At 38.7% G+C, this 12,351-nt stretch overlaps 1 protein-coding gene across 6 annotated transcripts in view; it reads right to left on the reverse strand.

Annotated features, from left to right (window-relative positions):
• The window catches only part of PRIMPOL (primase and DNA directed polymerase), a 38,388-nt gene extending 26,063 nt beyond the window's left edge, over positions 1-12,325 (reverse strand). For 4 of the 6 annotated variants that reach the window (XM_074228875.1, XM_074228876.1, XM_074228872.1 and 1 more), the window contains exons 1-2: positions 12,230-12,325; positions 734-985 (exon numbers count right to left, since the gene is read on the reverse strand). In XM_074228875.1, coding sequence (XP_074084976.1) covers positions 734-913 — 180 coding nt within the window. In that variant the 5' untranslated portion in view covers positions 914-985; positions 12,230-12,325. Of the gene's footprint in view, positions 1-733; positions 986-10,423; positions 10,641-11,848; positions 12,008-12,229 lie in introns of those variants that run through there. The other 2 variants (XM_074228874.1, XM_074228873.1) reach the window with 2 other exon arrangements.
• Between the last annotated feature and the right edge of the window lie 26 nt (positions 12,326-12,351).

Here is a 12,351-nt window from a genome sequence, read left to right on the forward strand (position 1 = left end):
GTAAAATTTTAAGAGCCTGCATACCCTAGTCCCTGCATCATCTTTGATATTACATCCAAGAAGCTACATACATAATGTTGAGTTAGTGGATGACTTGATCCCATGACTAAGAGAAGGGGGGAAGGGAAGGGAAGGGAATAAGCATTCATGTAGCACCCACTAGGTGTCAGGGACTCTGCTAAGCACTTTACCAGCATCACTTCACTTGATCTCATCTGAGGCAGCAGAGGTTCTTACTGGATCTAACTAACTGATCAAAGAGAGGGGACTGTTTTTCTCTTTCAGAAGAGCTGGTATATTCAGACTGTCAATGGAGTATAAGGGCCCAGGCACCCCAGGACACCCCAACCCCAACAGAAACCTCCCTACTTTTCCAAACTCTTGGCTACTTCAGTTAATGATGTGACCCTAAGAGGATGAGACTTCTCTAGGGGTCTTTGGGCATGAGAAACCTTCAATATCAGGGCAGACAGCTCTTTATCAGTGGCACCCAAGCAAACTTCAACTTTAGATATTCGGGTACTTACACTGACTAGATATCAGTTACTACAATTGTTTTCATATAGTAAATGCAAAGCAAGTTATTAGGCAGTACCTGCATAATATTTTCAAGCTAGATCATGTTGTGATATTCCTGATATAACCTAGGCGACACCAAAGGTTCAGTAAAAACCACACAAACACTCAAGTAATAAAACATTTTAAAAACAAAGACCAAGAGAAGTCATCTTACCTCTTTGCAGGTTCTGACAAAGTTAAAAGCTTGAGCTTGGCGATGAAACAGTTTCCATATAGACGACGGGTCCTCTGGCTGTGACAGCCGGGGCCTATAGACTGAGACCAGTGGTCTCCTTTCATACTGGGATGCTCTTTCTCCAATCTTTTTCAATTTTTCTTCCCATTTTCTTTTCATTGGTTCAGAAACCACAGAAATACAAATCCTAATATATGACAATTCTGGAAATCCTCAACTGATACATAATTTCTGTTTTGATAAAGAAAATGAATAAAAGTTAAATGTCTATTTTTTCCTCCAGTAGAAAATTTTAAATTGACTTTCAATATATCAGTTCAATATGTTTTCATCTGCTTCCTCTGAAAATGAGACGATGGATTTGATAATCTCTAAGGCAGCTTCCATTTCTAAATCCTATGAACACTTGTTAAGATGAAAGAAAAGTGTAAGAAAGTGTTAAAAAAAAGTTTTGGTATTGCTGGAGAATGTGAATGTATAGGTTTCAGGTTTCACTTTAACAGTAATAATTGCTAATATTTATATAGCGCTTATTATGCGACAACAATGCAACACAAGTGTTATTAATACCATTTTACAGATGAGGAATTTTACAGATGAGGAAACTGAAGCAAACAGAAACTAAGGGACCCACAGGGAGAGCTAGCAAATGTCTGAGGCTACATTTGAACATAGGTATTACTGACTTGAGGCCCAAAAGATCTCTACTGTGACACAAAGTTATCCCTTTAACCATTATTATATATTTAAGAAAGGTTACCTTAAAGCCATTCCCTCTCCCCTGGTGAAAATCATCAACTATATCTTCCTAGGCATAGCCAAGATGGTTCTAGAGAAGCTAAGAAGCTCCTGGAACTTTTCCCAGTTGCCCTCTGAAACAACTTTAAATGAGGCTTCCAAACAGACTCTAAAGTGAAGAACTCACAAAAAGAAAAAATGAAACAACTCTTCAGCTCAAGATATCCTGGAGGGACTTCAGGAAAGGTTTGTCTTATATGGGTAAAAGAGAAGTGCAAAAAAAATAAATAAATAAATAAATAAATAAAGCAAAAAATAAAACCAAAAAAGAAGAGTGCAGCCCACCATAGGCTCAGGAACTGGGAAGCCTGTGAGAGGCACTTAGACAAAGTACATTCAGTAACCAAGGCACCTTGGTCTTAGCTCAAGCAGGCCTCAGCGAGGACCCCAGTACCAGACCCAGTACAGAAGGCATACTTGGAGCCCCAGAACATCAGTGCAACAGATAGGACTGGATTGGGCCATCACCTGAGTCCCCAGTGCAGAAATTCAGAGACCAGACTTCTGCCCTTCCACCATAAACAGTACCCTCTATGCCTCAAAAGCAGAGTTCAACTTTTAACATGATCAAAGAATCTATACATGAGACTGCTATCTAATGGGATATAACTGGATTTAACCCCAACTGGGAGAAATACTCTAATAACTCTCAAGAATTTTAACTCTATTAGATAGAACATACTTAGCTAGAAGTGACAGATACTCAGAATTTTCTATGACTCAGACAGAATGATCTAAAAACACTACCTCCTTAAAAAGGGGGACAGGAAAGAGATGGGAGGAGGAGGGCATTGAATGGGGTAAATCTCATTACACTAAGAGGTACAAAAAACCTATGGTAATAGAGGGGAAGAAGGGAGGAGATGAGAAACACCTGAATCTTCTCATCAGACTTGGCTTAAAGTCAACTTACACATACTTAGTTAACTTATAAAATATATAACCTTTAGGAAAAGGGAAAGGGAAAGGGAAAAAGGGAATGGGGAAAGAAAGGGGAAAGGGTGATACAGGAGGGCAAACACATTGAAGGGGGTGGTATTCAAAAACAAAACACTGGGGAATATGGATAAGGGGGGAGGGGGGAAAATATAAACAGAGGGAAGATAGCATGGAGGGCAATAAAGAATTAGTAATCATAACCTTGAATGTGAATGGGATGAACTCTCCCTTAAAATGGAAGCAAATAGCAGAGTAGATTAAAAACCAGAATCCTACAATATGCTGCTTAGAAGAAACTCATTTGAAGCAGAGAGATACATATAGAGTAAAGGTAAAAAGGTTGGAGCAAAATATATTTTGCTTCAGCTGAAGTAAAAAAATCAGGGGTAGCAATCCTTATCTCAGACAAAGCAGCAACAAAAATAGATAGCTTTAAAAGAGATAAGGAAGGAAACTTTATCCATCTAAAAGGTACCATAAACAATAAAGTCATTTCAATATTGAATATATATATATATATATATATATATATGTATATGCACCCAGTGGGACAGCACCCAAATTCTTAGAGGAGAAGGTGAAAGAACTACAGGAAGACATAGACAGCAAAACTCTACTAGTGGGAGACCTCAACCTCCCACTATCAGATCTAGATAAATCAAATCATAAAAAAAAAAACAAGAAAGAAGTTAAGGAGGTAAATAGGTTAGAAAAACTAGATATGATAGACTTATGGAGGAAATTGAATGGGGATAGAAAGGAATATACTTTTTTCTCTGCAGTACATGGAACTTATACAAAAATTGACCATGTACTAGGACATAAAAACCCAATGATCAACTACAGAAAGGCAGAAATAATGAATACATCTTTCTCAGATCACAATGCAATAAAAGTCATATGTAATATTGGGCCAAGGAGATATAGACCCAGAACAAATTGGAAACTGAATAAACTCATTTTAAAAAATGAGTGGGAGGCAGAGCCAAGATGGTGACAAGAGCAGACCATGTCTTAGGCACTCTCTCATAAATCTTCAAAACTAAGGACTCTTACTAAATTTCCGAGAGACAGAACCCAGAGAGACCCAGGGAGGCAGTTCTCCTACTCAAGGTAACCTGGAAAAGAGCAGAAAGGCTCTGCTCCCCAGGGTTGGAGGGGTGGCCAGCCAGATGGGTGGCCTGCCAGAGTAAAAGAAGTTCAGCCTCCTGGAGGCTGCCCCAGGGCGTTAGGAACCGGGCCTCACAGCAGCGGGGGAGTTTCCTGAGCTACCCCCTGAGGAGCACTGGGCACAAATTGGGGGAATAGCGGGGGGTCTCTGCCAGAGCGAGCACATGAAGCCCAGCCCTCAGGGCACACAGCAAGCAGCATGGCCACCACAGCTCAGATCCAAGAAACAGAAGCAGGCAGAGCTGGTAAGCAGGAGCCCCCAGGGCATGAGTGCTGAGCCTAAGGAAGGAAGTGAAGAGAGAGACAGAGAGACAGACAGACTGCAGAGCTCTGTCCTCTGCCCCTGGAACAGGACTCTGGGGCTCTGAACACATTCAGATCCTGATCGCAGTCTAGGCCCCCCCATAGAACAGCAGGGCCAACCCCCACCTCAGCCCCGTGGCAGAGGGGGGCACTTATGGTCATTCACAGACCAGGAGGGAGGACAGAGCCTCACACACTGAGACCCTTGTGGGAGTGTCCCAAAAGCTCAGGAAGCACCCCAAAACCAGGCTCAGGCTGGGAAAATGAGCAAGCAGAGAAACAAGAGGAACACCATTGAGAAATATTTTGCATGTGAGCCCAAGAAGGATTAAAATACTCAGTCTGAAGATGAGGAAGCACAAGCTCCTGCATCTAAAGACTCCAACAAAAACAGAAATTGGGCTCAGGCTATGACAGAGATGAAAAAAGACTTTGAAAATCAAATGAGGGAGTTAGAAGAAAAACTGGAAAAAGAAAGGAGAGAGATGCAGGAAAAACATGAAAATGAAGTCAGCAGTCTAGTCAAGGAAATAAAAAAAAATGCTTTAGAAAATAGCATGCTAAAAACCAGCTTAGGTCAAATGGATAAAACAGTTCAAAAAATTATTGAGGAGAAGAATGCTTTAAAAAGCAAAATTGGCCTGATGGAAAAAGAGATAAGAAAACTCTCTGAGGAGAACAAATCCTTCAGACAAAGAATGGAACTCAGGGAGATTGATGAATTTACAAGAAACCAGGATTCATTACTTCAAAACCAAAAAAATGAAAAATTAGAAGAAAATGTGAAACATCTCATTGAAAAAACAACTGATATGGAAAACAGACTTAGGAAAGATAATATAAAAATTATTGGAATACCTGAAAGTCATGATCAGAAAAAGAGCCTTGACATCATTTTCAAAGAATTACTACAGGAAAATTGCCCTGATATTCTAGAAGCAGAGGGCAAAATAGAAATGGAGAGAATCCACCGATCCCCCTAAGAAAGAGATCCTAAAAAACCAACCCCTAGGAATATTATAGCCACTAGGATTCCCAAGTCAAAGAGAAAATATTATAAGCAGCCAGAAGGACACAGCTCAAATATCGTGGAGCTACAATCAGGATCACACAGGACTTAGCAGCAACTACATTGGAAGCGCGTAGGGCTTGGAATATAATATACCGGAAGGCAAAAGAGCTTAGAATGCAACCAAGAATCAACTACCCAGCAAGGCTGAATGTCCTCTTCCAGGGAAAAAGATGGACTTTCAATGAACCAGGGGGATTTCAAATGTTCCTGTTGGAATGGCCAGAGCTGAATAGAAGATCTGATCTTTAGATACAGTACTCAGGTGAAGCATGGAGATTGAAGGAGAGGGGGAAAATATGAGGGACTTAATGATGATGAACTGCATGTATTCCTGCATAGAAAAGATGACACTGATAATACTCATATGAACCTTCTCAGTTAACAGAGCAGGTAGAGGGAACTTTTATAGTTAAAGCACAGGAGAAAGCTGAATTCGAAGATAAAATATGGTGTAAAAATGGAGTCAATAAAAAAAAGGGAAATGTGATGGAAGAAAGAAAAAGGAGAGGGGGAATAGGCCAAGATATCTCATATAATAAGTTTTTTTTTAATTACAATGAGCTATTGCAATGATATGGAAGGGAGGAAGGCAAGGGGGATATGGGAATCTTCGCTCTCATCAGAGGTGGCTAGGAGAGGAAACAGCATATATACACAATGGGGTATAGACATCTGGAGTAAGAAGGGGGGGGACAGGGGGAAGAGGGGGATGTGAGTGATGGAGGAGAGCATGGACCATGGGGGGAGAGTGGTCAGATATAACACATTTTCTTTTTTACTTCTTGCAAGGGGCTGGGATTGGATGGCCTGTCTGGGACCATAGGGCCAGGTGGATGCTGGGCCTAAGGAGTGGTAGGGGGGCTTGGGGCCTCTTGGCCCCAGGGCCAGGGATATGTCTGCTGGGCCACTCAGTTATCTTACAGCCCTACCTGATCTAAAATTATACTATAAAGCATCAGTCATCAAAACTGTTTGGTATTGGCTAAGAAATAGAGTGGTGGACCAGTGGTATAGACTAGGTGCAAAAGCAGGAGATGATTATAGTAATCTGCTGTTTGATAAACCCAAAGAGTCCAGCTATTGGAATAAAAACTCTCTCTCTGATAAAAACTGCTGGGAAAATTGGAAGTTAGTATGGAAGAAACTTAGATTAGACCAACACCTAATACCCTTTACCAAGATAAAATACAAATGGTTACAGGATTTGGACATAAAAAATACTATAAGCAAATTAGAAGATCAAGGACTAGTTTACCTGCCAGATCTATGGAAAAGGAGCAGTTTATGACTAAGGAACAGTTGGAGAACATCACTAAAAACCAATTAGATGATTTCGATTACATTAAATTAAAAAGCTTTTGCACAGATAAAACCACTGTAACCAAGATCAAAAGAAATGTAGTAAACAATCTTGACACCTAATGATTCTGACAAAGGACTCATTTCTAAAATATACAGAGAACTGAGTCATATTTTTAAAACAAAAAGCCATTCCCCAATCAACAAATGGTCAAAGGATATGCAAAGGCAATTTACGGATGAGATCAAAGCAATCCATAGCCATATGAAAAACTGCTCTAAATCATTAATTATTAGAGAATTGCAAATTAAAGCTTCTCTGAGGTACCACCTCACACCTCTCAGATTGGCCAATATGACCAGGAAGGATAATGATCATTGTTGGAAGGGCTGTGGGAAATCTGGGACATTATTACACCGTTGGTGGAGGTGTGAACTCATCCAACCTTTCTGGAGAGAAATTTGGAACTAAGCCCAAAGGGCAACAAAAATGAGCATACCCTTTGGCCCAGCAATACCACTATGGGGTCTATACCCTGAAGAGATCATGAAAAAGGGTAAAAACATCACTTGTACAAAAATATTTATAGTGGTCCTGTTTGTGGTGGCAAAGAATTGGAAATCAAGTAAATGTCCTTCAATTGGGGAATGGCTTAGCAAACTGTGGTATATGTATGTCATGGAACACTATTGTTCTATTAGAAACCAGGAGGGATGGGATTTCAGGGAAGCCTGGAGGGATTTGCATGAATTGATGCTGAGTGAGATGAGCAGAACCAGAAAAACATTGTACACCCTAACAGCAACATGGGGGTGAGTGATGTTCAACCTTGAAGGACTTGCTCATTCCATCTGTGCAACAATAAGGAACAATTTTGGGCTGTCTGCAAAGGAGAGTGCCATCTGTATCCAGATAAAGAGCCATGGAGTTTGAACAAAGTTCAAGGACTATTCCCTTTAACTTAGAAAAAAAAAGATAACTTATTGTTGGATCTTGTTTTTTCCTTAGACTTTTTGTCTCTTCCTTAAGCATATGATTTCTCTCTCATCACACTGAATTTGGATCAATGTACAACATGGAAACAAAGTAAAGACTGACAGATAGCTTTCAGTGGGGGGGGGGGGGGAAGTAAGATGGGGGGGAACTGTAAAACTCAAATAATATCTTTAATAAAAATAAATGAAAAAAAACCATGATGAAAAAAGTGAAAAGATCCCTTACCATTGAATGCTACTATATTGACAGGAAAGATCAAAACACATCATTTCAGACGAAGAAAGCAGTGACAAAATGCCTGCATGTGAAGCCTCAAAGGGGATTATGAATTGGTCTCAAGTCCAGAAAGTCCTATTAAAGAAGTGCAAAAAGGATTTGCAAAATCAAAGAAGACAGGAAGAAAAAAATTGGGAAAAAATGAGTTGTGAAAGAATAACTGGAATATGAAAAACTGAAACAAGAAGCACATAATTTGACTGAAGAAAACAATACCTTTAAAAGTAAAATTGGGCAAATGGAATTCAAAAAGCAACTCTTTTAAAAACAGAATTGGCCATCTGGAAAAGGAGATACAAAAACTAATTGAAAAAAAATCTTGAAAATTAGAACTAGGCAAGTGGAAAACAAAACCAAAAGTCTGGGAAAATATAAGAAAATGCCAATGATTCATAAATTATCTCTCCTGGATCTATTTTTTAGGTCAGTCATTTTTCCTAATTATTGGTCTATCTGAAAGCCTCAATCAAAAAAAAAAGTCTAGATATTATCTTTTAGGAAATTGTCAAGGAAAACTGCCTTAATATCCTAGAACAAGAGGATAAAGTAGTCCTTGAAAGTCACCTCCAGAAAGATATCCCAAAATAAAAACTCCAAGGAATATTGTAGTCAAATTTCAGAATTATCAGCTAAAGAAAATATTATAAGCAGATAAAATGAACCAAATACCAAGGAGTCACAGTAAGTATTATGCAGGACTGAACAGCTTCAACATTAAAGGACAAAGGAGTTTGGATAACAATCAAAAATCAACTACCTTGCAAAATTCAGCATATTCTTTCAGAGGAAAAGATGGATTTTCAATAAAATAGGTACTTTCAAACTTGCCTGATAAAAAGACCAAAACTAAACTGAAAATTCAACTCAGGAAATGCATAAAATGATAAATGAAATGAAAAAATATTACTCAATAAGATTATAAACTATTTACATACCTACATGGGAGGATAATATTTCTTAACTCTTAAATGTATTTCTATTAGGTCAGTTTAAAGAAGCATACTTAAGAGTTTGGGTATAAATTGATTATAATGTGATGATACTTGTAACTCTGGAGAATTGTATTCCTATTAGGATAAGTTGAAAGAGGTAACTACTTAGAGAGTGTGGATATAAAGTATAAAATAAATAAGCTATGGAAAAAAAGGATTCTAGGAAGGGGGCCAGAAGAGGGTAAATTCCTAGTAGAGGGAAAGAAGGAAGGGTGTGAGCATTAAGTAAATCTTATTCTCAATAGATTTGGCTCAAAGAGAAAATCCCATACATTACCAATTTGGTTTAGACTATTATCTCACCCCACAAGGAAGTAGAAGGGGAAAGGAGAAAGAAAAGGGGGTAGACTGACAGAAGTGAGGGCAAAAGCAAAATACTAGTGAGGAGGGATAGGGTAAAAAAGTAATCAGTAATTATAACTGTGAAGCTGATTAAACTCTCCTATGAAATGAAGGCTGAGATCAGAGTGGACTTAAAAACCAGAATCCTAAAAGAAACACATCTGAAGCAGAGATGCACAGGGAGTAAAGGTAAAAGGCTCACATAGAATATATTGTTCTTCAGCTGAATTAAAAAAGAAAGCAGGAGTAGCAATCCTTATCTCAGAGAAAGCAAAGCAAAAATAGACCTAATTAAAGGAAGGAAATGACATCTTGGAAAAGGCACTATAGACAATGAAGTAATATCAATACAAAATATGCATGCACCAAGTGGTATAGCATCCAATTCTTAGAGAAGTGAGTTAAAGGGAGAAACAGGTAGTGAAAGCAGTAGTATTAGGGGACCTCAAGCTCCCTCTCTCAGAATAAGATAAATCAAACCACAAAAAGAACAAGAAATGAAGAAGGTGAACAAAATCTTGGCAAACTTAAGATATGAGGCATGTCTGAAAAAAATTTTTAATGTAGATAGGAAAAATATATATTTTTTTCTTCAGCAATCCATGACACCTATAAAAACTGACTATGTATTAGAGCACAAAAACCTCACAATAAAATGCAGAAAAGCAGAAACATTATATGAATCTTTCTCAGATCATGATGCCATAAAAATTACATTTAACAAAGGGTCATGGAAAGATAGACTAAAAGTGGGCCAAACAACAAATCACAGAAACAATTAATAATTTCATCCATGAGAATGACACTAATGAGACAAGATACCAAACTTACAGGATGCAGTCAAAGCAGTTCTTAGGGGAAAATTTATATCTCTAAATGCATACAGGGATAAATTATAGAAAGAGATCAATGAATTGGACATGCAACTAAAAAAATTCTAGAAAAAAGAACCAATTAAGAATCCTCAGTTAAATACCAAATTATACAGAAATCCTAAATATCAAAGGAGAAATTAATAAAATTGAAAGGAAACTGAATTAGTAAATGAAGCTAGTTGGTTTTATTAAAAAAAAAACAAAATAGATAAACCTTTGAAAGAAGAGAACCAAATAAACACTATCAAAGAATGAAAAGTTTGCCTGTTCTCTCTATTATTCAATACTGTACTAGAAATGTTAGTGTAACTGAAATGGAAATATGTGGAAACTATATAAGATTACTTGTTATCCTAAGGTGGGAGGAGGAAAGAATGGGATGGAGAAAACTTTCCAAAAATGAATATTGAGGGGAGGCTAGGTGGCGTAGTGGATAAAGCACCGGCCTTGGAGTCAGGAGTACCTGGGTTCAAATTCGGTCTCAGACACTTAATAATTACCTAGCTGTGTGGCCTTGGGCAAGCCACTTAACCCCATTTGCCTTGCAAAAAAAAATGAATATTGAAAACTATCTTTAAATATAGTTGAAAAAAAAATGCTATTCACCTCCAAAGAAAGAACTTCAAGGAAAAATTATATGTTGTCCATTTGGGCTGTGGAGTCTGCAAACTGAAGCACATCATTTTTCAATTTTTTTTTATTGGATTGGGGGTTTCTTGGTCCATGTTTTCTTTCACAATATCATTAATTTGGAAAAATGTTTTCCATGATTGCACATGTATAACCTTTACTGAACCGTTTACCATCTGGGGAGGGGGGAGAGGGAAGGAGAAAGATAATTTGGAACTCAAAATGTAATTTTACAAATGTTAAAAATGGTTTGCACATGTAATTGGGAAAAAATACAATACTATTCAAGGAAAAAATAAGCTATAAATCAAGAAAAATGTCCACAATTTTAAGAAAAATAATGCCTTGGAATAAAGTTAATAACAGTCTTGTCAGAAGCAGAAAGTTCTAAACATTTACCCTGATAACCACTTTGCCCAACAGCCCTGGGTGTGGAAAAGAAGGAACCGGAAGAACCTGAAGAAATTTGCAGAATGGATGGTTAGAGATAGAAGGCACCAGAGTCCAGTTGAGCAGTTTGACAGGCTGGGATATGGAGAACTACTAACCCAAACCCATTCTTTATGAAGAATGAATCTAATATCAAGTCAACTTTTGCCTATAATACATATAAATTAAACAATAAAAACAAGAAATTAAACAATGAAACAAAGTTCAGCCACAAGGAGAAATCTATGAAACTAGTTAAACTCACTTTACTGCATACTTCATGGAGTTGTCATGACCAAAGTACTTTTAAAACTATTAAAACATAACACATGATAAGAGTAGCAGCAGTAGAATTCTGCTCCAAATATATTTTCACCTGTTAAGAGATGTCAAATCTTAAAAATTTCAGCTTCACCCTGTGTTGTCCAATATGAACAGTGGGTGGAAAGAGGGTAGATGACAAAGGACAAGAAAATGAGGAGCATGGAATGATCATAACTTTTAGGTCTCTATCATTTTTTCACCATTACAACCTGGAAAAATCTAGAATTTTTAGAAAGTTCTTTAATTCTTGGGAAGGGGGCAGAACAATTTTTGACATACAATGTTAAGGTTCTGTTGTCCATTTGGGCTATGCATTCAACATTCTCCATGACAATAGAAAATACATCTGACATTTGTTTTATGCCTCACCTATTAATAAAAAAAAATGACAAAGTTATCTATAGTGTGTCTATCAAGTAAATTTTCTATTCCCATAACCTATGAATAAAAGAGTCCTTAATGTGGCATTTTGTTCTACAGTTACTGACTCTTAGTCAATAAACTTTTTCGTTCATCAGGTGATAGCAAAGACGCCCCTCTCACATTTTCATTAGAAATATTGTCAGGACCTGCTTAGATGATTCTCATCAAGACTGTCTATGGGTCCATGGCTTTTGATGTATGAAACATTTTTTTCCTAACACTTACGCAATTCATCATTTTTTTCAAGTTTTTTGTGAATCTTAGCAATCTTTGCCTCTTTTTCCATAATTCTCAATGTTCCTAGAAAGAAAAAGGTGCAACACAGGAGCTATTTCGGAGCTTTGTTCGTAGGTGGCTACACCAGAAGCAGTGACCAGCCTGCTGAGACACTGGCCCTTGGGCCTGGGGCAGAGCGGGCTGCCCTGGACACCCTGGGCACCCGGGGCGGGGTGGCGACCATGGCCTCCTTCCCTCGCGCTGCGCAGCCCGGCCCCCGCCACCGCAGCCACGGCCTCGGCTTCCTCCGGCGGCCCGGACCCCCTCCTTCTTGCCATCTCTTTTTTCCCGGGGAAGCGCGAGGCTGACGGCCGCTCGCCCTCATTTTACCTGAGGAAATGGGGGGCTTCCCGGAGAGGTGCGCGGAAGGCGCGCGCCGGGCCGGAAAGCGCGGGAACGCCGTCTGCAGTCAAACTGGCCGCCCGAGCGGCCCCGCCCACCGCGCGGCGGCA

Source organism: Macrotis lagotis, chromosome 3 (genome assembly GCF_037893015.1).
Source record: "Macrotis lagotis isolate mMagLag1 chromosome 3, bilby.v1.9.chrom.fasta, whole genome shotgun sequence".
Taxonomy (NCBI): Eukaryota; Metazoa; Chordata; class Mammalia; order Peramelemorphia; family Peramelidae; genus Macrotis; species Macrotis lagotis.